At 47.0% G+C, this 23507-nt stretch overlaps 1 protein-coding gene across 7 annotated transcripts in view; it reads left to right on the top strand.

Moving 5' to 3' along the window:
* GMFG (glia maturation factor gamma) overlaps positions 1-19626 on the top strand; it is a 29065-nt gene extending 9439 nt beyond the window's left edge. For all 7 annotated transcript variants that reach the window (XM_083628177.1, XM_083628173.1, XM_083628178.1 and 4 more), the window contains 5 exons: positions 2677-2726; positions 11194-11245; positions 13091-13171; positions 17779-17852; positions 19333-19626. In XM_083628177.1, coding sequence (XP_083484303.1) covers positions 2677-2726; positions 11194-11245; positions 13091-13171; positions 17779-17852; positions 19333-19404 — 329 coding nt within the window. In that variant the 3' untranslated portion in view covers positions 19405-19626. The remainder of the gene's footprint in view (positions 1-2676; positions 2727-11193; positions 11246-13090; positions 13172-17778; positions 17853-19332) is intronic.
* Positions 19627-23507: the final 3881 nt, after the last annotated feature.

The raw sequence follows: 23507 nt of genomic DNA, 5'->3' as shown, positions 1-23507 counted from the left end.
CTATCCCGCATGCCACCTCCCTATTTTTTTCCCTAAGATTGGGGGCTATGGTATTGTGGCTTGGCACCCCTGCCATAGGAACACAGGAAGCTGGAATCAGACCACCTAGCATGGTCAACTAGCTGACAGCTGTCTAAACTGAGTGACAACGGCTCTTATGGCTTTCTGGCAGTGTTCTCTCCCAGTTCTACTTGGAAATGCGATTGGCATTTAACTACTCCTAAATAAATAAATAAAGGGACACGGGTGGCGCTGTGGGTTAAACCACTGAACCTAGGACTTGCCGATCAGAAGGTCGGCAGTTCGAATCCCAGCAACGGGGTGAGCTCCCGTTGCTCGGTCCCTGCTCCTGCCAACCTAGCAGTTCGAAAGCACGTCAAAGTGCAAATAGATAAATAGGTACCGCTCCAGCAGGAAGGTAAACGGGGTTTCCGTGCGCTGCTCTGGTTCGCCAGAAGCGGCTTAGTCATGCTGGCCACATGACCCGGAAGCTATATGCCAGCTCCCTCGGCCAGTAAAGCGAGATGTGCGCTGCAACCCCAGAGTCGGCCATGACTGGACCTAATGGTCAGGGGTCCTTTTACCTTTACCTTTAAATAAATAAATGAATAAAATTTGGGATCTTCTGCATACACAGCAGATGCCCTACTACTGAGCTACAGCTCTTCCCCATTCAGTGCAAAACAGATGGGTTGCCCCACATCTGACAAGTGACAACGGCAGTCTCCTAAGCAGGCATCGTAAACAGCTTAGTACAAGGTGGTACCTAAATACTGGTGCATTTCAAGCCTTTGTGCTTCGTCAGGGAAAAAAGAAAATAGAAATGAACGCAGTTCTCTGACAATGCGGTGTTTGTCTTTTCTAACCTGAGAAGCCCGAGGCATACCAGTTTGAAATGTGCTGGGGATCTGTGCACCTTGTATTAAAGTGGCTTTGATGCTGATGGAACGTGTCTGTTGGCTGCGGCATAGGCAATTCTTAACTGCAGTTAATCAGGTGTCACTGATAAACTAGAAGGGGGTGTGAAACGAGCTGTTGGCTGTAGTCCTTCTGCATATCATTAGGCCACTACTTAAGGGCCATTTCAGTCTCACCAGCAGTTCTCTGGCTCACAACTCCCCCCACCTGCCCTGCAAGGTAATTTGTGAAGGCGAGGGAGCTTGGGCTTGGCTTTGATGTATTTATTTATTTAGTGCTCTTGTATCATGCTTTAAATCACCCAAGTGACCTCAAAGCAGTTTCCATACCAACAAATAAAACAAAATCATTAAAAATTCACGGGACACAATTAAAATATCAATAACGAAACCACAAAAGATCAGTGCTATAATGCAGAACAGACTCAAGGCACAAAACAGTCTAACCTATGGCCTCTGGAAGCTGGAGAAAAACAAACGACTTTTCACTTAGCAGCAGCAAAAACCCATCAGTATCACGGGAACATAGGGATATCGGACACTGCCTTATACGGAGTCAGGCCATTGAACAGATTTCAGGACAGATGAGAGAAAGTCCTTCTTCCTTCATGCAGCATATAGTTAAACGGTGCAACTCCCTCCCAGAGTCGGCGCTGATGGCCAAAGGTAAAGGACCCCTGACAGTTAAGTCCAGTTGCAGATGACTCTGGGGTTGCGGCGCTTTACTGGCTGAGGGAGCCAGCGTACAGCTTCCAGGTCATGTAGCCAGCATGGCTAAGCCGCTTCTGGTGAACCAGAGCAGCACACGGAAACGCTGTTTATTTTCCTGCTGGAGTGGTACCTATTTATCTACTTGCACTTTGACGTGCTTTCGAACTAGGTTGGCAGGAGCAGGGACTGAGCAATAGGAGCTCACTCCATCATGGGGATTCGAACCGCCAACCTTCCAATTGGCAAGCCCTAGGTTATGTGGTTTAGACCACAGCGCCACCCGTGTCCCCAAATACCCTTTAAAGGTAAAGGTAAAGGGACCCCTGACCATTAGGTCCAGTCGCAGACGACTCTGGGGTTGTGGCGCTCATCTCGTTTTACTGGCCGAGGTAGCCGGCGTACAGCTTCCGGGTCATGTAGCCAGCATGACTAAGCCGCTTCTGGCGAACCAGAGCAGCACACGGAAATGTTGTTTACCTTCCCGCCGGAGCGGTACCTATTTATCTACTTGCACTTTGACATGCTTTCGAACTGCTAAGTTGGCAGGAGCAGGGACCGAGCAATGGGAGCTCACCCGTCACAGGGATTCGAACCGCTGACCTTCCGATCGGCAAGCCCAAGAGGCTCAGGGGTTTAGACCACAGCACCACCCTGGCCACCAATCTAGATGGCTTTAAAAGAGGATTGGACAAATTCATGGAGGAGAATGCTGTATGTGGCTATTATCCAAGGGGGCTGCTCTCTGCCTCTAGCTGCCTGCAGCAATGCTTCTGAATCCCCCCAATTCCTGGAAACCACAGGAGGGGAGGGGAGAGGGCTCTTATGCTCGAATCCTGCTTGCGGGTTTTCCATAATGTGAATCTGGCTTGGCCAGTGTGACTAGATGGTTCCTTGGCCTGATCCAGCTGGCTTCTCTTATGTCCATCTAGCTCAGTATTTTCTACAGTGACTGGCAGTGGTTCTCCAGGGAACTTCCGCATGCAAAGCAGATCTTTCTAAGAATGGAGGTGAAATCCCATTACTAGGTTTTTGTCTCCTCTCTCCTCAGTGAAGGTGGACAAAGACAGGCAACTGGTGGTGCTGGAGGAAGAATTCCAGGTATGTAAAACCTTTCCACTTCTTTTTTCTATTTAAAATGAGAATCATTCCTCCTGCTTTTATTTTTTTTAAGCACCCTGATTCAGGTCAAGTTTTAAAAAGTACCCCTCATTCGAATTCAGAGGCTGCAAAAGAAGGCTGATAGGCTTCAGGTTGAAGCAACACAAAGGTGTTTTTATACCGTATTGGCCTGAATATAAGCCGCACCTTTAAAATTGAAGGGGGCAGGAGAAGAAAAACAAACAAACCCCAAATTTAAGCCACTCCCTTCCTCACTGCTCCTGGCTACATGGGTGACAGAGCTGCGCTGCGTTTCTGATGGCCTTTCCCCTTCCTCACTCTCTCTCTTCCTGGCCTTGGGGGAGAAGATGGCGCCGCTTCCCCACACTCTTGGCGCGCTCCTGGCTGCATACTGTAATGTGGCGAATACATAGCTGTCAACCGTCCCTTATTTGGCGGGAAACTCCCTTATCCCAGTGCTGTGTCCAGCTGCTGTCCCTTATTGATGATGTCCCTTAAATTTCCCGGGTTTCAAAGGAAGCAGCTCCTCTCCCTCCCTCCCTGCCGGCCAGGGAGGAGGGAGGCTCCAACTGTGTTGCTTGGCTGCGTTGCTCACCCAATAAGGAGTCTAAGAACGACCTGGGGGTAGAGCTTGCATGCCTTGTGCCCATCAAATCGGCCGCATTGCCTGGGGACTCACCTTTGCTCAGCGCTTCCCAGCGGAGAGGTGACGGTGGTTTTCCTTGCTGCATCCCCTTTGCCGGGTTGCTGCGCTGTGGGAACCACCGCTTGAGGCTTCGTTTGGCTGCTGGCTGGGCTTTCTACCTTTGGCTCGGAGGGGCTCAGAAGCTGAACATACCTATGCCCGGAAAATCCCTTATTTTGGCTGCCGATCCCTTATTTTCGAGGCTGCTGGTCCCTTATTTTCAAATCTGTAAATTGACAGCTATGGGCAAATATAAGCTGCACTTTAACTTTTCACGGTCGGAATTTGGGGGGAAAGTGTGGCTTATATTCAGGCCAATACGGTATATATGTGTGTGCGCGCACACACAAATTGCAGCCTTCCCAACCTGGTGCCTTCCAGATTCCAAACATATTGGACTTCAATGTGCTAACTGAGGGTGATGGGAGTTGTGGTCCGAAACATCTGGAAGGCACCGGGTTGAGGCAGGCTGGTGTGCTACACCCCCATGGCAGGTGTTCTGCTGCACAGACCAGAGCAAATGGCTCCAGGTGACTCATATATGTGACGCCCAACCACACAGTGTAGGGAAAGGTAAGCAACCCTCTGAGGTCACACGCAGGCTTACATGAACTGAGGAAAGCTCTCCCTAGCTACCAGGTGTGGCGATCGGTTAGATTCTGACTGTGGGGAGGAGGCTTCAGATTTCATCGCAACACTTATCTAATCGTTTACCTGCAGTGTTCGTACACTGTATAAAAACAGCAGATTTCCCCCCCCTACAAAGCCAGCAAGTGATTGAGCTGCAGACTTTGTTGTGACTATAAAGTGAAGGCATTGCAGAGTGGGGTTTTTTTCTGGAGAAAAGCGTAATTGTCTCCACTGCAGACAAATGTAAAGCTTGAACAAGCTACTCTGCCCAATCATAGTCTTGTTGTTGGGAGGAGGTGTGTTATGTACTGAGTTGAATAGGATCCAAACTGCAGCAGTCTGATTGGTCCTAGAACAATAGGATCCAAAAGGCAGCAGTCTGATTGGTCCTAGAACAATAGGATTCAGAATGCAGCAGTCGGATTGGTCCTAGAACAATGCAGCAGTATGATTGGTTGGCAGGAACCACCCAATCATGCTCCAGATAGAAGTGAATCCACAACCTGATTGGCTTACAGTAGAATTCCGGAATTAGCCAATCATGTGCAGCCCATTGTGTAAATAATGTATATAAAGCAGATACTTTGAGGGGACTTTGATTCATTCCTCCTCACCACTATGAGCTGAATAAAGAGCATGAAATCACTTTGCGACTCTGAGTATATTTCAGAAGGCATTGCAGAGTGGGGGTTTTTTCTGGAGAAAAGCGTAATTGTCTCCACTACAGACAAATGTAAAGCTTGAACAAGCTACTCTGCCCAATCATAGTCTTGTTGTTGGGAGGAGGTGGAAAGCAGGGATGTTGAACACTAAACAAAGACAGTGCAGAAGCAGAAACCTGCTTTTTTATATTGCAGGAGAGTGGAACTGTAATCAACTGGTTCTCTCACACATACATGTGTGTGCACACACTTACTTTTCACTTCACTTCACTTCAGCCTGTGACAGCAACTGAATTCCCAACTCTTAGCAACTGCCTGGAATCTGACATGGAGAGACATCTCCTTTTCCCCGAAAAAATTGCATCAGCTCCTCCATTCCACCTTCCTGCATTCTTGACATGAATTTTGTCGGTACATTACAAATTACGAGGCTGGGTTAAAAGCAAATTGAATTTCAGATCAAGTTTAATATCTCAGGGGAGCGATGTGCTGATGGCGTCATTTGCTTTCATATTTAATTCAACACGTTATGCAAGAACCCTCACACGCGTTAGCGAAATGTTAATCAAATGGCAGCGCGGAATATCCACTCCGCTGTGTTTTAGGGAAGCAGGAAAACTAGCGGCGGGGGTTTCAAGGGAAGATCTCTTCCCATTTCTTAAAATATGAAACGACGGGCAAGTTTTGCTTGTCAAAATAGAAGCCCAGCTGAACACATTTTCCAGACAGGAACTGATGCATAATAACATTCCTCTGAAATAACCCAGGATGGTCCTAGCCTGGGAATGGAAGCTTCTAAACAGAGTCAGCTTGTTAGGGGATCCTAGAGCCACAGCTTGCTGAAAACAATGGACTGGAGGGTGAGTTTGTCCAAATGTCAATTAGTGCTCCCTTCTCAGTTTACATCACGTAGTTCTTGTGCCTGCTGGCGTCATCTGGCAGCGCTTCCAGATGGTTGCTGTTTTGGGGTAGGATCCAGTGATGTCATCAGGGCCGTCTTAAGCATATCTGGCGCCGTGGTGCAAAGCTCCTTCTCCCCCCCCCCCCCGTTTCCCAGAGTTTTTTAGGGAGGACGGCACTGCTGGCAGGGCTGGAGGAGGCGGACAGCGGCTGGAGGGTGGCTCCTCCGGCAGGGAAGAGGCAGAGGCTGGACGCAGTGCCTCCTGGCTCAGCTGGCAGCTTCATGCCATGGTGGCTACGGCAAACGGAGGCTTCAGGTGCGGCGCTGCTTCGGCGCGGCATGGTGGAGGCGGGCGAGGGCAACGAGCTGATGCTGGGAGGCACTGCGTCCAGCCTCCACCTCTTCCCTGGTGCCCTCCAGAACTTGGCGCCCTGGCGCCCCACATCACTAGCCTCTATGGGTAAGACGCCCCTGGATGTCATGACAAAACTAGGGTGCTCAATTACAGTTGACTTGGCGCCTTTGCACAGCAAACTCCCTCCCTCCCCCTTGGCCCCCAAACCAGACTTTTTGCGATAAGGAAAGTTAAAGAGAATTGCGTGGGATAACAATTGCTTGGTGCAGCTATACTCGCCCCACAAACAAATCAGAACGGACACTCAGTAAATAGCCAACTTCACTTAACCTTCCTGCACCCTTTGTGTGAACAAATAAGGATGAATAAGGCTCAATCAACAGGCCGCCAACAAGTGACTTTACCCTTAGCTTTTCAGGCTCTGAGGAGGCCTCGTTTACATCCACCTTCCAGCCTTGCCCTCCCTCTTGCTGCTCTTGAGTCTGCAATCTCACACACCAGGAGTGTGGAACCCGTTGCTCTCTAGAAGGTGCTGGACTTAAATGCCCCAGTTAGCATGGCTTGGGGTGAAGAATGGTGGGAGATGTAGTCCTGCAACATCTGGAGGGCCACAGATTTCCCCATCCCTGCTATATGCATTTATCTGGATATAAATTGAATTTAATGGGATTTCTGAGTGTGCATGCATAGGCTGGTGAAGGAGGGCCAGCTTCTGCACCTTTAACAAACAGACTTCCAGTCTCCCCCTTCTGCCACCTGCTTCAATTTCTTCCCATTGGTACAAGGTGCCCAAGACTTGGCTGCATCAAAGGACACAGCAGTCTTGAACAGGAAGGCTGTCGATCCTTCCAGCCATCTTGTTTGTACGTATGTGGCAGCAAGCTCTGCTTAATTCTGCTCCTTTGCCGGTTCATTACAGGGCTTGTGGTGCCTGCTTGGCTGCAGCAAAGAGGATTAGATAATGGGCTAATTCAGAAGAAAAGAACTTGTGAGCCCTTCCTCCCTTTAGCAGCAGAGATGAAAAGGCAGTGGGAAGCAGCAGTCTTCGCTGAGGGAGGTGGTGCATGCTCCTTCCTTTTCCTTTAATAATAATAATAATAATAATAATTTATTATTTGTACCCTGCCCATCTGGCTGGCTTTCCCCAGCCACTCTGGGCGGCTTCCAACAAAGATTAAAAATACATCAAAATAATACATCAATCCCTAAGCCCAGTTTCAAACCCACTGAGGACACCTTCTGGGACTGTTCCTCTCCTATACACCCAGATAGAGGGCAGAAACCTTTCATTCGATGCCAGGCATTGGAATGTCACCTGCCACCTACACACACCTTTCAACCTGCGAACAAGCATAGCATCTGAGCTCCACCCTTGACTGGGAATAGCCAGAGAGCAATGGCGGAGGAGATGTTGTACTGCATAGACCTGGGTTCAAATCCCTACTCTTCTGCAAAGCGCATTGAACACTGGAAAAGTTATCTGGCTTTTCCAGATGACCTATTTATTCACCATTCATCCTTAATTGCTTCCAAAGGGTTTATATACCACTTGATTGTAATAAAACCACAAATAGGCGCTGACAGAAAGAATAAAACAATAAAATTATCAGGAATAAATAGTTAAAAAACAACGATTTGAACCATTCCAAACAGAATTGAAATTAACGATAAGCTAAAAGCCGGATTAAAACAAACGCCAACGTTCTGTATCTGGATTTTGTTGACTCCTGTCTTCCACTGCCTCCCACAGTTGGTTCAAACTCATGCTGGTAGCTTCGAGAACACTGTCCCACCATCTCCCCCTCTGTCGTCCCGTTCTCCTTGTGCCCTCCTTCTTTCCCAACATCAGGGTCTTTTCCAGGGAGTCTTCTCTTCTCATGAGGTGGCCAAAGTCTTGGAGTCTCAGCTTCAGGATCTGTCCTTCCAGTGAGCACTCAGGGCTGATTTCCTTCAGAATGGAGAGGTTTGATCTTCTTGCAGTCCATGGGACTCTCAAGAGTCTCCTCCAGCACCAGAATTCAAAAGCATCCATTCTTTGGCGATCAGCCTTCTTGATGGTCCAGCTCTCACTTCCATACATCACTACTGGGAAAACCATAGCTTGAACTATATGGACCTTTGTTGGCAAGGTAGGCTTGCTTAAACAAAAATGTTTAATTTTTTGGCAGCTGTTTTGGCAGGCGCCCAAATGAGTACAGTGAAGGCACCTGCCTGGTGACGACGGGCAGGGAGTTCCAAAGTGTGGGTGCCACACTAAAATATCAATGTATTAGAAGTGCAGAATGAGTATTATGTGACACTTGTAACAGTGCCAGTTCCTTCGATCCATAGGTGCCAAATTCCCCATGAAGGGGCCGGGCTGTTGAATGGTTTCTTTAACTGTAAAGGTTCATCATTGTTCCACCTGATGTGTATGTCTTTAATGGGCCAGAGCAAAATAACGAGACCCAGCTTTACAGCTGTGAAACATAGCAGGTGCTGCTGAGTTGTATTAAGCTGTGTCAGCAATTGGATGTAGTATATAAGGAGCAGCACCTAGCTCTCCCATTACCCTGGGGGGTGGGTTGGTGGTTGGGTCTGGTTTGTTGTTGATGTATTTAGTGTATAAGGAGTTTTTGTTTTTGTTATTAAAACCTTGTTTAAGTTATTTTTGAGTCCCTTTTTAATGCATGGTCTCCCCAGCAAGCTTTCTGCAGCGCTGCTAAACTGCAAATAGCTAACACGGGCACCTACAAATTTTGGTGCCAGGGCCATGCACGCTACATGGCACCCACGGCCCCTGGCACCCACAGTCCTGGGCCAAGCTGGCACTCCTGCATGGATCAATGAGCTCAAGTGGGCACATATAGGATAAAGTGATCTCCTCTGAAGGAGTGGGTATGTAGGTTGCGGGTCCTTCTGGATCCCTTGCTGTTACTTAAGGCTCAGTGGCCTCAGTGGTGTGGAGTGCCTTCCATCAGCTTCAGCTGGTGGCCCATCTGCACCCTTATCTGAGTGGGGAGTGAAATATACTCAGAGTCGCAAAGTGATTTCATGCTCTTTATTCAGCTCATAGTGGTGAGGAGGAATGAATGGAAGTCCCCTCAAAGCATCTGCTTTATATACATTATTTACACAATGGGCTGCACATGATTGGCTAATTCCAGAATTCTACTGTAAGCCAATCAGGTTGTGGATTCACTTCTATCTGGAGCATGATTGGGTGGTTCCTGCCAACCAATCATACTGCTGCATTGTTCTAGGACCAATCAGACTGCTGCATTCTGAATCCTATTGTTCTAGGACCAATCAGACTGCTGCCTTTTGGATCCTATTGTTCTAGGACCAATCAGACTGCTGCAGTTTGGATCCTATTCAACTCAGTACATAACAGGGAGAGCCCAACTTCTGTCTTCTATGCTCTAGGTTAGATTACTGCAATGCATTATACGTGGGGCCGCTTCTGAAGAGTTCAGAAACTTCAGCTAGCGCAGAATTTGGCAGCCTGGTTGCTCCCTGGGGCAAGATGGACTGAGCATATCACACCGATCCTGGCTCCGACTGCACTGGCTGCTGATTAGTTTCGGGGCCCAATTCAAAGTGTTGGTTTTGACCTATAAGGCAGGGGTAGGCAACCTAAAGTTACAGGGAACCAGGCAGAGGCCCTTCTCGGTAGTTGCACCTGCCCTGTGGAACTCCCTCCCACCAGATGTCAAAGAGAAAAATAACTATCAAACTTTTAGAAGACATCTGAAGGCAGCCCTGTTTAGGGAAGCTTGGATTGTTTAATAGGTTATTGTATTTTTGTGTTTTGTTGGAAGCTGCCCAGAGTGGCTGGGGAAACCCAGCCAGATGGGCGGGGTATGTATGTATGTATGTATGTATGTATGTATGTATGTATGTATGTATAAATAAATAAATAGGCCCATGCGCCACAAGCGTCCCCCGGGGGTCATTTAACTGGCCCATAAACCGCCCACGAACCGAGCCGCCAGCTCAGTGAGTCCCCGTGTGCTGCGCTAAACCGACGCAGTGCGGCGCGGGGATTCGCTTCCGCACGCCAGAAATCGCGTCTGCGCAGACGCAGACACCGGAAATAGCAGATGCTGGAAATCGTAGGCACGCGCGCTCACACACACACGCAATCCGGCCCATAGAGGGGTCTCCGCTGGAGTGAACTGGCCCAGGCAAGGCTAACCTTGCCGACCCTTGCTATACGGCCTTAAACGACTCAGGACTGCAATACTTCAAGAATTGCCTTTCCTTATGTGAACCAACCCCTGACCCTGCAATCACCATCTGAGGCCCTTCCTCGTGTGCCTCCACAACAGGTCTGGAGGGTGGTAAAAGGAGAAGGGGCCTTTTCTGCGGTGGCTCCCTGCTTGTGGTGTGTTCTCCCCATGGAGGCTCACCTGGCGCCATCGTTACATATCTTTAGGCTGAAATGTCTTGCTTCAACCAGGTCTTGGGCTGATTGACATTCACCCTGATAGGCTTGTGGGGAGTTTATTTATTTATTTATTTTAATAAATTTTTATTGGGGTTTTACAAAAGAAAGAAAATAAAAATTCACAGAATAAAAAGCCATAGTTAAAAGTAAACATTACAAAAAAAAAAAAAAACACACAAAATACACAAAAGAAAAACAACAGCTAATTAAGAAAAACTAAATTTGGAAAAAGAAATAAAACAAATCCATTTTTCCCAGTATCCTCAAATTCATGTGCTTATGTTCTTGACCTCCTCACACCTCCCCCCTTTTGTATTCCCGTTTACATACTTGATTCAGCAAATTCTTACCCTTTTTCAAATATTTTAACTTTATACCATAACATATTATACATCGATATTTTTAACCATTTATCAATACCTTTTTTACATAATCTTATTAACTTTTGTCACTGATTACCACTTATTACCAATCCAAGCATAATTTCAACATTCATTAATTTTATAGTATTTCTGAAGATAGTCTTTAAATTTCTTCCAGTCTTCTTCCACCAACTCTTCTCAGGCTTGTGGGGAGTTTATTTCCCTTCCTGTTAACCACTTGCTGGTCCTACACTATTCAGTTTGCCCATCACTTTCCAAACTGCAAACAGCCACAGTTTTTGAAAAATGGATTTGTTGTGCGGGGGGTGGGGGTGGGATCTCATCCCTTCCTACGCAGCTACTCCCCTTGGGAGAAGACCCTTGTCTACAAAACTGATGCCTGTTTTTGTGATCTTCTTTAGGACATCTCTCCAGAGGAGCTGAGAAGCGAACTGCCAGAACGCCAGCCTCGATATCCTAAGAGTTGTTTGAGTGTGTTTGTGAGAGGGGAGGGGACAACCTGATTCGGCCCATACACACTTCCATGCTCAGCTATAGTTTTGAGGAGGTGGCCAGAGAAAGGGTTTCCAATGGATTTCGGGACCAGGGAAGCAGAAGCCTAGTTAGTTTATAGAATTTTCTGCCAGAAGATTCTGTGATGGATGGGATGGGTAAAAGGTAAAGGTAAAGGGACCCCTGACCATTAGGTCCAGTCGTGACCGACTCTGGGGTTGCGGCGCTCATCTCACTTTATTCGCCGAGGGAGCTGGCGTACAGCTTCCGAGTCATGTGACCAGCATGACTAAGCCGCTTCTGGCAAACCAGAGCAGCGCATGGAAACGCCGTTTACCTTCCCGCCAGAGCGGTACCCATTTGTCTACTTGCACTTTGACGTGCTTTCGAACTGCTAGGTTGGCAGGAGCAGGGAACAAGCAACGGGAGCTCACCCCGTTGCGGGGATTCGAACTGCCGACCTTCTAATCGGCAAGTCCTAGGCTCTGTGGTTTAACCCACAGAGCCACCTGCACCCCCTGGATGGGATGGGGGACAACTGCAATTCCCTTGACATTCAAAGGCATAATACCCTTTTTGAGGCAAGGCGACCAGAACACGGTATTCCCAATGCGGTTGCATGATATAATTCACACGCAACTGGAGCAGGAACCAAAGATGCTTTTGGACTAATAAGGCCAGTCCTGGGTGGCTTGGGCCCTTTTTCACACATGGTGTGGACACAAACCTTTTACGACTGGGCTGTCAACAGCTACTAGCTGTGATGGCTCTGCTCTGCCACCAGAGTCGGAGGCAGCAATGCTGGGACCCACAGGAGGGGAGAGTTTCTCTTGTGCTCACGTTCTGCTCCCTGGATTCCCATGGGTGACCACATTGAGAACAGGGTGCTGGGTTAGATGGGCCATTGGGCTGATCCTGCAGGCTCTTCTTATGCCCTTATGCTGCATTCTTAGGACAGGAAGTAGCCCAATACCTACTGGGTAAATAATAATAATAATAATAATAATAATAATAATAATAATAATAAAATTTATTTATACCCTGCCCTCCCTGGCCAGAGCCGGGCTCAGGGCGGCTAACACCAATAAAATCACAGTAAAAAACATGATAGGGGGGGAAAAACAACAACCCAATTTAAAATACAGGTTAAAATGCAATTTAAAATGCAGCCTCATTTTAAAAGTAGCTGATAAATCAAGAGCATAAGGGGAGGGAAACATAAGGGTCAGACTGAGTCCAAACCAAAGGCCAGGCGGAACAGCTCTGTTTTCCAGGCCCTGCGGAAAGATGTCAAGTCCCGCAGGGCCCTGGTCTCTTGTGACAGAGCGTTCCACCAAGTCGGGGCCAGTACTGAAAAGGCCCTGGCCCTAGTTGAGACCAATCTAACCGCCTTGCGACCTGGGACCTCCAAAATGTTGTCATTCGTTGATCTTAAGGTCCTCCGCGGGGCATACCAGGAGAGGCGGTCCCGTAGGTACGAGGGTCCTAGGCCGCATAGGGCTTTAAAGGTCAAAACCAGCACCTTAAACCTGACCCTGTACTCCACTGGGAGCCAGTGCAGTTGATAAAGCACTGGATGAAAAGGAGAGAGAGAGAGAGAAAAGAAGGGGGGGACACTGGGGAATGAGATTTGTGGATTTCCGCATCCAGGGAGCTCCAGAGCCTAAGGTGTCCTCACAGAAGAAGCTGTTTTCCACCCCTTTGCCAGTTGGAGACAAGCTGGTCCAGTTCCTCCCCCCCCCCCAATGTCTACCTTGCCATGAGATGCCCAGTTGCTTCCTTGACTGTGCCTGTGTGTGTTTACATTTGTAGTTTACAGCTATAAATACGTCCACGATGATGGCCGGGTCTCATACCCTCTCTGCTTCATCTTTTCCAGCCCAGTCGGTGAGAACCAGTGACTTCCTCAACCGAGGGTGACCAAGGGGTGGGATTCTCGGCTTCCTGTCCAAAGAGTTGAGCTTGGTGTATGTCGAGAACAAATGTGAAGCTTTGAGGGCGGTGGGGTGGGGGGAGGCCTGTAGGGTTCGATTCTGAGTTGGTGCAGCACCAAAGGGCCAGGTTTCAGGGCCCTGGGCCCCCCCGTAACAACAGCTAAGCTGAAGGGCGTTGTAACCACAAAGGTTCTGGATGAGGCCAGGTTGGGGGAAGCTATTACTGTATAACTGGCATTACTGTGATAATGGCCGTGTTCACACCATGCATTTTTAATAAAAGTTTTTATTAGAATTTGTAAGTTAGGACAAGAAGGGGAAACTTTTGCACAAAATAGGAAACCTTGGGGGGAAAGCACTATAATAATAATAATAATAATAATAATAATAATAATAATAATAATAATATTTTATTTATACCCCGCCCTCCCTGGCCAGAGCCGGGCTCAGGGCGGCTAACACCAGTAAAATTACAGTAAAAACTTGTTGTTGTTGTTTAGTTGTGTCTGACTCTTCGTGACCCCCTGGACTAGAGCACACCAGGCCCTCCTGTCTTCCACTGCCTCCCGCAGTTTGGTCAAACTCATGCTGGTAGCTTCGAGAACACTGTCCCACCACCTCGTCCTCTGTGGTCCCCTTCTCCTTGTGCCCTCCATCTTTCCCAACATCAGGGTCTTTTCCAGGGAGTCTTCTCTTCTCATGAGGTGGCCAAAGTCTTGGAGCCTCAGCTTCAGGATCTGTCCTTCCAGTGAGGACTCAGGGCTGATGTCCTTCAGAATGGAGAGGTTGGATCTTCTTGCAGTCCATGGGACTCTCTAGAGTCTCCTCCAGCACCAGAATTCAAAAGCATCCATTTTTCGGCGATCAGCCTTCTTTATGGTCCAGCTCTCAGTTCCATACATCAGTACTGGGAAAACCATAGCTTTAACTATATGGACCTTTGTCGGCAAGGTGATGTCTCTGCTTTTTAAGATGCTTTCTAGGTTTGTCATTGCTTTTCTCCCAAGAAGCAGGCGTCTTTTAATTTCGTGGCTACTGGCACCATCTGAGTAAAAACATAATGGGGAGGAAAAACCAATTTAAAATATAGGTTAAAATGCCATTTAAAATGCAGCCTTATTTTAAAAGTAGCCCATAGATCAAAACCATAAGGGGAGGGAAACATAAGGGTCAGACTGAGTCCAAACCAAAGGACAGGCGGAACAGCTCTGTAACGAGGTTCAGCAGGAGGAGATGAAGCAATGGCCATATTTCCCATGTGAGTGGGAACTTAGGAATTCACGTACAGGTTTGCGAAATGAAAAATTAAAGGAATGAAAGAACGAAGGGATAGCTCAGTCATGGCCTCGAGTCCCATATTGGGCAAAAGATTCCTGCGTTGCGGGTGGTTGGACTACATCACACTCATGGTCCTTTCCAACTCTGGTTCTATGATCATAGATTCCCTTGCTTCCTAGTTTGTTGTAGTCCAGGAGAAACACGAAGATAAAGAGCATCCATCTATCTAAACATACTTTCGCAAGTCTACACCTTGGAACAAACAGGATGGACCATACGGCCATGGGCTTCTTCATTTTGAAATAAAATCATGCCATATTGCAAAACCACCAGCACGGAGAGTTGTTAGGAGACCCCGATTCCCTTCCCAGAGCGGTTTGATGCTTTTTTTTATTTTAATAAGATATTTATTAAGATTTTTTAAAGTATTACAATAAAAATGAAAAAAATAACAAAAATACAAAATAAAAATAGTTAAACACACACAGATTTTCCATTGCTTATTTTCCTTTAGCTTGTTTCCCGGACCTCCTCATACCTCCCTTTTTTGTATTCCACTTCAAATTGTTGGTTCAGCAAATCCTTATCATTAGATTTTTACCTACTTATAACCCTTTTTTCATATTCTCTTAAAGCATTACAGCTGGAAACCACTTAATTTCTATCCAACATCATTCTAACATTCATTAATTTTACAATATTTCTGTAGATAGTCTTTGAATTTCTTCCAATCTTCTTCCACCGACTCTTCTCCCTGGTCTCGGATTCTGCCAGTCATTTCTGCCAATCCCATATAGTCCATCACCTTCGTCTGCCATTCTTCCAAAGTGGGTAGATCTTGTGTCTTCCAATACTTTGCAATGAGTATTCTTGCTGCTGTTGTAGCGTACATAAAAAAAGTTCTGTCCTTCTTTGGCACCAATTGGCCGACAATGCCGAGAAGAAGGGCATCTGGTTTCTTCAGGAAGGTATATTTAAATACCTTTTTCATTTCATTATAGATCATTTCCCAGAAAGCCTTAATCCTTGGGCACGTCCACCAAAGGTGAAAGAATGTACCTTCAGTTTCTTTACATTTCCAACATTTATTATCGGGCAAATGATAGATTTTTGCAAGCTTGACTGGTGTCATGTACCACCTGTATATCATCTTCATAATATTCTTTCTTAAGGCATTGCATGCCGTAAACTTCATACCTGTGGTCCATAACTGTTCCCAGTCAGCAAACATAATGTTATGTCCAACATCTTGTGCCCATTTAATCATAGCAGATTTCACCGTTTCATCCTGAGTATTCCATTTCAACAGCAAGTTATACATCTTTGACAAAATCTTAGTTTTGGGTTCTAACAGTTCTGTTTCTAATTTTGATTTTTCCACCTGGAAGCCAATTTTCTTGTCCAAATTATATGCCTCCATTATCTGATAATACTGAAGCCAATCTCGCACTTTGTTTTTTAGTTTCTCAAAACTCTGCAGTTTCAGTCTATCTCCCTCTTGTTCCAAAATTTCCCAATATTTCGGCCATTTGGCCTCCATATTGAGCTTTTTCTGGGCTTTTGCTTCCATTGGTGACAGCCACCTTGGGGTTTTATTTTCCAATAAGTCCTTATATCTTATCCAAACGTTAAACAATGCTTTCCTGACGATATGGTTTTTAAATACTTTACGCGCTTTGACCTTGTCATACCACAGATATGCATGCCATCCAAATACATTGTTAAAACCTTCTAAGTCCAAAATGTCTGTGTTTTCCAGAAGCAGCCATTCTTTCAACCAGCAAAAGGCTGCTGATTCATAGTAAAGTTTAAAGTCTGGCAGGGCAAATCCACCCCTTTCCTTTGCATCAGTTAATATCTTAAATTTTATTCTGGGCTTCTTGCCCTGCCAGACAAATCTAGAAATATCTCTCTGCCACTTCTTGAAACAGTCCATCTTGTCCACAATTTGCAATGTTTGAAACAAAAACAGCATTCTAGGCAATACATTCATTTTTATCACAGCAATACGACCCAACAGTGAAAGCTTCAAGTTCGACCAAATTTCTAAGTCTTTTTTCACTTCCGTCCAACATTTTTCATAATTATCTTTAAATAAGTTCCCATTTTTGGCTGTCATATTAATCCCCAGGTATTTCACTTTCTTAACCACAGTCAAGCCTATCTCATTCTGAAACCTCTCTCTTTCAATCGGTGTTAATTTTTTCTCTAAAACCTTAGTTTTTAACTTGTTCAGTTTAAATCCTGCCACTTGACCAAATTCTTGAATTAGTTCTAAAACCCTTTTAGTACTAGATTCTGGCTCCTGTAACGTCAATACTAAGTCATCTGCAAATGCTCTCAGTTTGTACTGTTTGGCTCCGACCTGTATACCTTTAACCAACCGGTCCCTTCTAATCATATTCAGCAGAACCTCCAGGACCGATATAAAAAGCAATGGGGAGATTGGGCACCCCTGTCGTGTCCCTTTTTCTATCTTAAATTCTTCCGTCACCACATTATTTACAATTAATTTAGCCTTTTGTTCAGAGTATATTGCACCTATACCATTTTCAAAACCTTGGCCTACCCCCATCCCCTGTAGGTTCTTCTTCATAAAACTCCAAGAGATGTTGTCAAAAGCTTTCTCTGCGTCCACAAATATCAGAACTGCTTTAGTGTTTATATTCACTTCTAGTGAATATAATTTTTCCAAGATATCAATTATGTTCCTCAAATTATCAGACAAGTGTCTTCCCGGGAGAAAGCCCCCCAGAGCGGTTTAATACTTAACCCCTCTTTGCAGGGAACAGAATTACAGTCCTGGGAGGGCAACAGGGGGCTTCTCTCAGCACCCTCAAAAAAAAACCTACAGCTCTCAGAAATTCTCTGGGGGAAGTCATCTCTGTTTAAAGTTGTATAATGGTGCTTCAAATGTATGGTGAGATCGCGGCAAATGTCTTTGAACATTCCAAAGTGCTATAAAAACGAGTCATTTGAATGATTGAACGCCAGTCATTTGCTAGGTCTCCCCCCGACCCTACCGGTGGAAAAAACCCAACAAATTCCACTTCTGCCGCAGAGAGATAAGGCAGTGCCCTTCAGCACCTGCCTGCCTTGGGTTCAAGTCCCAACGTCGTCGCCGTAGCAGGAACTTGTTTTGTGGCCTTGGGGAAGTCCGCCTCTCTCCACCTCAGCCAGTCCTTAACTCCCTGACCCGCTGTGGATCACAGCACCCATTGTGAACGAGATAATGAACAGTCATTGCAACTAAAGGAGCTGCCTTCTCCTTTCCCCTCGCAGGGTGCAAGCCGGAGCAGCAGATGATGTACGCCGGGAGCAAAAACAGACTGGTGCAGGCAGCTGAGCTCACCAAGGTATTCCAGGCACACTCCTTACCTCTGGTTTTGGCCCTGATCGTCTTGCAATTGTTTTTGGCCTATCTTCCTGCCAGAAACAACCCCCTCCCCAGCCTCTTGGGATTCTAGAGAGCAGCCTGGTTGCCTGGCGCAACCCGGAGAACGTGCATGTAACCTTAAACCCCCAGGAGAAGTGGAAGAGGATGAGGCAACGGTGCTTTCTCGCTTACATCTTCCTCTCCCCCTTTCCCCATGCCTATATGTGGCTTTTTGGTCTTGGGCAGCGGGGGATTCTTGTTTTGGGTGCCAGAACCGGGGTTCAGTTTCTAGACCAGGGGTAGGCAACCTAAGGCCCGGGGGTCGGATGCAGCCCAATCGCCTTCTCAATCCGGCCCACGGACGGTCCGGGAATCAGCATGTTTTTACATGATTAGAATGTGTGCTTTTATTTAAAATGCATAATAATAATAATAATTTATACCCTGCCCATCTGGCTGAGTTTCCCCAGCCACTCTGGGCGGCTCCCAATCGAGTGTTAAAAACAATACAGCATTAAATATTAAAAACTTCCCTAAACAGGGCTGCCTTCAGATGTCTTTTAAAAATAAGATAGCTGCTTATTTCCTTGACATCTGATGGGAGGGTGTTTCACAGGGTGGGTGCCACTACCGAGAAGGCCCTCTGCCTGGTTCCCTGTAACTTGGCTTCTCGCAGTGAGGGAACTGCCAGAAGGCCCTCAGCGCTGGACCTCAGTGTCCGGGCAGAACGATGGGGGTGGAGATGCTCCTTCAGGTCTACTGGACCAAAGCTGTTCAGGGCTTTAAAGGTCAGCACCAAGGCTTTGAATTGTGCTCGGAAACGTCCTGGGAGCCAATGTAGGTCTTTCAAACCCAGTGTTATGTGGTCCCGGTGGCCACTCCCAGTGCATCTCTGGGTTATTTGTGGGGCATAGGAATTCATTCATTATTTTTTCCCCAAAATATAGTCTGGCCCCCCACATGGTCTGAGGGACGGTGGGCTGGCCCACGGCTGAAAAAGGTTGCTGACCCCTGATCTAGACCAACCCTTGAAGCCAAGGAAAGATAGACCGCCACGTCTTTCAAAATGTGCAATATATTAAATAATAAAATCCTCACCTTAGCCCAGTAGTAGGGCACCTGCTTTGCATGCAGAAGTCATAGAAACATAGAATTGTAGAGCTAGAAGGGACTCCCAAGGGTCATCTAGTCCAACCCCCCCCAATGCAGAAATCACAGCCCCAGGTTCAGCTCCCAGCTTCTCTGGGAGGAGACCTCTGCCTGAAGCCTGGAAGCCGCTGTTACTCAGCATTGACATGACTGAGACCAATGGTCGGACTGGGTGTAAGGTAGAATTATGTCCCTACTCTGCCCCAGCCAGCTCCTTGGCTACCTGGGAAAGGCAGGGAAGGATGCTTGGCCACATTCTCAGCCTTGGCAGACCGCCTTCTCCACCTGACTGCTGCTCTGTTTCCCCCCAGGTCTTTGAGATTCGGTCCACAGACGACCTGACGGAGCAATGGCTCAAAGAGCGCCTGGCCTTTTTCCGCTGATTGGTCGGGTAATCCTGGAGGGCTGGACCTTCAGTGAACTCCCCACTCATAGAAGGCCCTGTAATCTCACTCCCCACCCCCTCCATTTCACCCTAGAGATACCACTGCACAGTCAGTGTATGTGGAATATAGGGAAATGTAGCTGACCTATTGTCTCCATGACCAGCACCACTGGCTTTCCCCCGCAGAGGAATTAAAATGAAATAAAGCGATTGGACCTAATTCTCCTTTTCTTTTTGCATTGCGCTGAGCCTGTGTTCTTTATGCTTGAATTGTGATCTTCTAGGGAGGGACATCTGGCCGCTAGCTACCCTTGGGCCTCCTCCAGGATCATTGAGCATTTATGCTGATTTGCTTGCACAAAGCTTACCCAATGCCTGGTTTTCAGTTGAGCATTTGTTCTGATTTGCTCGCAGGGAGGTTATACAACAATGAACATTTGTCTTGGTTGCATCCTTACTTGCTTGTGTGGAGGTCATATGTTTTCCTGTTAACCAGTCATTCAGCTTACACTTTTAGTGCATTTTTTAAAAAAAAACACCGGCTCAAGCAATAGAGCACTTTAATCCATTGCACATACCTAAATTTTTGGTATGCAACTGAATGCCTTCCGCAAAATACTGACAGGTTTATCTCGTTTTGGTCATGTGCACACCACACATTAAAGCACATTTATAGCAGTCATGGCTTCCCCTAAAGAATCCCAGCTCACCCCTTAGAGCTGCAGTTGACAGCACTCTTAATAAACTACACTTCCCAGGATCCTTTGGGGCAGAGCCATGTGCCTCAAATGCACTTTAAATGCATAGCTTGCGTTTCTCCCCCACCACAGTGCAGCCTTTCGCCACCTGGTGGCGCCTTCTGTCCATCAGATGGGTGCCGGGTGGGACAGTCAGATGTTTCCTGTCAAGTTCTATTATATCAGGGGTCGCCAGGCTTTCAATATGAGGTCTCACATCTCAGATAGCTGGGGAAATGGATGGCTTTCACAAGTGCAGCTTTTCAAATTGCAGAAGGGCTGTGGCAGCAGAAACTGCACACCTGCTGAGAGGATTTCACCACAGGCTTGCCACATCGTCACAGAAGCATCAAAGCAGTTCCTACAGCACTAAAGCACCACCTTATCACCACCCACCCAAATCTCTGTCTTACTTGACGTATTTTCTGCCCAGTGCAGAGGTAAGATAGAAGGTGCTTTTTAGAAGCTGTGTAATGAAACGATCCTACACATATCAGTTTGTGTTGTGTGATTGTCCTCACAGCGGCTAAATTAGGTGACTGCATGGCCAAAGTGCTGGAAAAAAGCAAATACATTTCCTTCTCTTGACTTTGTAGTGAATTCATGTGTTACTTTAAACCACCAGAGGGCATGATTTTGTCTAGTAATCTAGCCAGCTCTTGCTTGTAACCTCTCTATCTAAGCTAGCTCCAACCCTAAAACAGGAGCCATTATGTTTGCTGATCTCTCTGGAGAAGGTGTCTGCTGTTTTCTTTTTATCATCTCCATTCATTCTGGTAAATAGTTCCTGCATGAATAAAGCCTTTGAACTCCAGTAATCATTCCAATCTAATTCACCCAAACTGCAAGATCTGATAACCCAAAGTAGGTCCAGAAAAAGGCAACTGAAAGAACAACTACATTTTAAACGTACCTTTTAAAAAAGCTTGCTTGGAACTGTCCAATTCCTCCCCACCACCGGAAAAAGTGGCTGCTTGGACCATCTGACCTGGATCAGGGCTGTGTGGAGGGGTGTGTGAAAGCCTTTCTGCCCTGCATGATCTCCCCACTCCAAAGTCACCTCCCCAGCTGCCCTGGGCCCCTAAAGGTGCTATTTCCAATAACTTCTTGGTTAGACTTGGCTGGGCAGCCATCCATTCTGCCTGAGCTTGCTCCTTCTGGCTCTCTCTGCTTGCCTTCTTCCCTCTTTCTTAGCCTTGCAGGACTTCCCCGTCGCCCTCAGTCCCAGGTCTCATCCTGCTCCCTGCACCTTCCGCCGGCTCAGCATCTTGGCGACACCTTCCAGCCGTGCCGTGAAGCTGATAGCTGATACGACAAATAAAAAGGAAAACACTTCTTTTATTTCATGCGCCATTAATTCAGGGAATTCATCGCTGCAAGATGCGGCTGTGGCAACAAGCCTAGATTAGGCCTATTCATAGAGGTGCCGAGGTCTCCCAATGGCTATTAACCTTGATGGCTAAGTTTAGACACACATTCCCCTTCAATAAGGAACTGTGCGCTGCTCAAAAGCTTCTGAGGGACATCTCATTGACCACTGCACCGAGGATGCGCGCTGGACCAGGTCAGCTTCTCCTGGAAATGAGGAGAGGAGCTGAGCGGAGGGAGAAGGGAGAAGAGCAAAGAAGATGAGTCGGAGAAGAAAGGTTTTAAGGAGAAATATTAGGCTGGTGAGAGATATTAAACCACTGTAGTGCTATTACTACCCCCAGAAGATGGGAGACAGATTGTCCCCGGCAGGAAAACTCTGCATTTCAGAGATATATCACCCCCTGGAGACCTCCATGAGGGAGAGCGATGGCCCCCCCGAGGGATTCATATCCTCCAGAGATCGGGGGTAATTATTGCTTCGTTTATATAGATGGAACGAGCTTCCCTCCATCTACCCGCCAAATTAATCTGGAAGGCGATTAAGCAGCCTGCCATGGGTAGTGCTTTCTGCTGAGCGCTTTGCTCTTCGAAGGACAAAAGGATGGAAGAGGAGAAAGGGGGGGTATGATTGTGTGTAAGTAACATTACTTAACATTGATCTGCGGTCTGGCTGATCAGCCGTTGGGTGAGGACCTGAGCTGACGACGACTTGCTCCAGGAAACCGGGTCTGGATATTTGCACGCTGTTCACAAGCGGCATCGCCTTCGCCCGAGGGAAAGAAGCAAGTTTCTGGACCTGGGAGGCATGGAGCACAGCTTCTGAAAGCCATTTGGGTTGCTAAAAGCTGGGAGTGCCAGAAGGATCCGTGCAACTGCCCACGACAATGCTGGATTCTGCATACGACCAGTACATAGCTGTCAACTTTCAGATTTGAAAATAAGGGATCAGCAGTCTCGAAAAAATAGGGACGCAGGTGGTGCTGTGGGTTAAACCACAGAGCCTAGGACTTGCTGATCAGAAGGTTGGCGGTTCGAATCCCCGCAATGGGGTGAGCTCCCGTTGCTCAGTCCCTGCTCCTGCCAACCTAGCAGTTCAAAAGCACGTCCAAGTGCAAGTAGATAACTAGGTACTGCTCCGGCGGGAAGGTAAATGGTGTTTCCGTGCGCTGCTCTGGTTCGCCAGAAGCGGCTTAGTCATGCTGGCCACGTGACCCGGAAGCTGTACGCCGGCTCCCTCGGCCAATAAAGCGAGATGAGCGCTGCAACCCCAGAGTCGGCCATGACTGGACCTAATGGTCAGGGGTCCCTTTACCTTTACCTTTTAGTCTCGAAAATAAGGGATCAGCAGACTCACCTGTCCTGGGGACAGTCCACGGGATATCTAACAATCCGGGATAGCAGCGGGAAGCAGCGGAAAATGGCGCTGGAATAAGGGAATTTCCTGCAAAAAAAGGGAAGGTTGACAGCTATGGACCAGTATAAAGTAAGCAGCACATAAGCGGCACACAAAACACTAAAAAAAAAAACCATTCTACGTTCTAAATCTTATATTAATAATCCAAAAATTGAGAGAGCTATGTACAATATCTACTACAGAAGCCACAAACAGAAAACTCCTTCAAATGGTGTCCAAAAGGAAGATATGGTCTTTAAATGTTCCTTTAGCTAGGCTCCTGTAGATATCAACAAAGGAAAGCTGGATCAAACAGAGTGTCAGTGATGTTACGCTCAAGGGTTAAATATCAACGAGGATAAGTTTGATCAAACGAAGTGTCGGCGTTGTTGCTCACAATTCTGTATACAAGCTGCAGGGCCTAGGGACAATTTGGACCCTAATCCTGGCCCCTCAGCTGCCAATTTAGTGAGAAAGAAAATGAAAAGGCGGCTGTATGAATAGCTAGCTGGAACAGGGCAATAGCCCGTCTAGTCCAGCATCCTGTTCTCACAGTGGCCAACCAGATGCCTGTGGAAAACCTGCAAACTGGATCCGAGC

This window comes from Podarcis filfolensis, assembly GCF_964270895.1.
Source record: "Podarcis filfolensis genome assembly, chromosome: 8".
NCBI classification, from domain to species: domain Eukaryota; kingdom Metazoa; phylum Chordata; class Lepidosauria; order Squamata; family Lacertidae; genus Podarcis; species Podarcis filfolensis.
The sequence above is the reverse complement of the archived record's forward strand: the minus strand, read 5'-3'. Positions and strand labels throughout refer to the sequence as shown.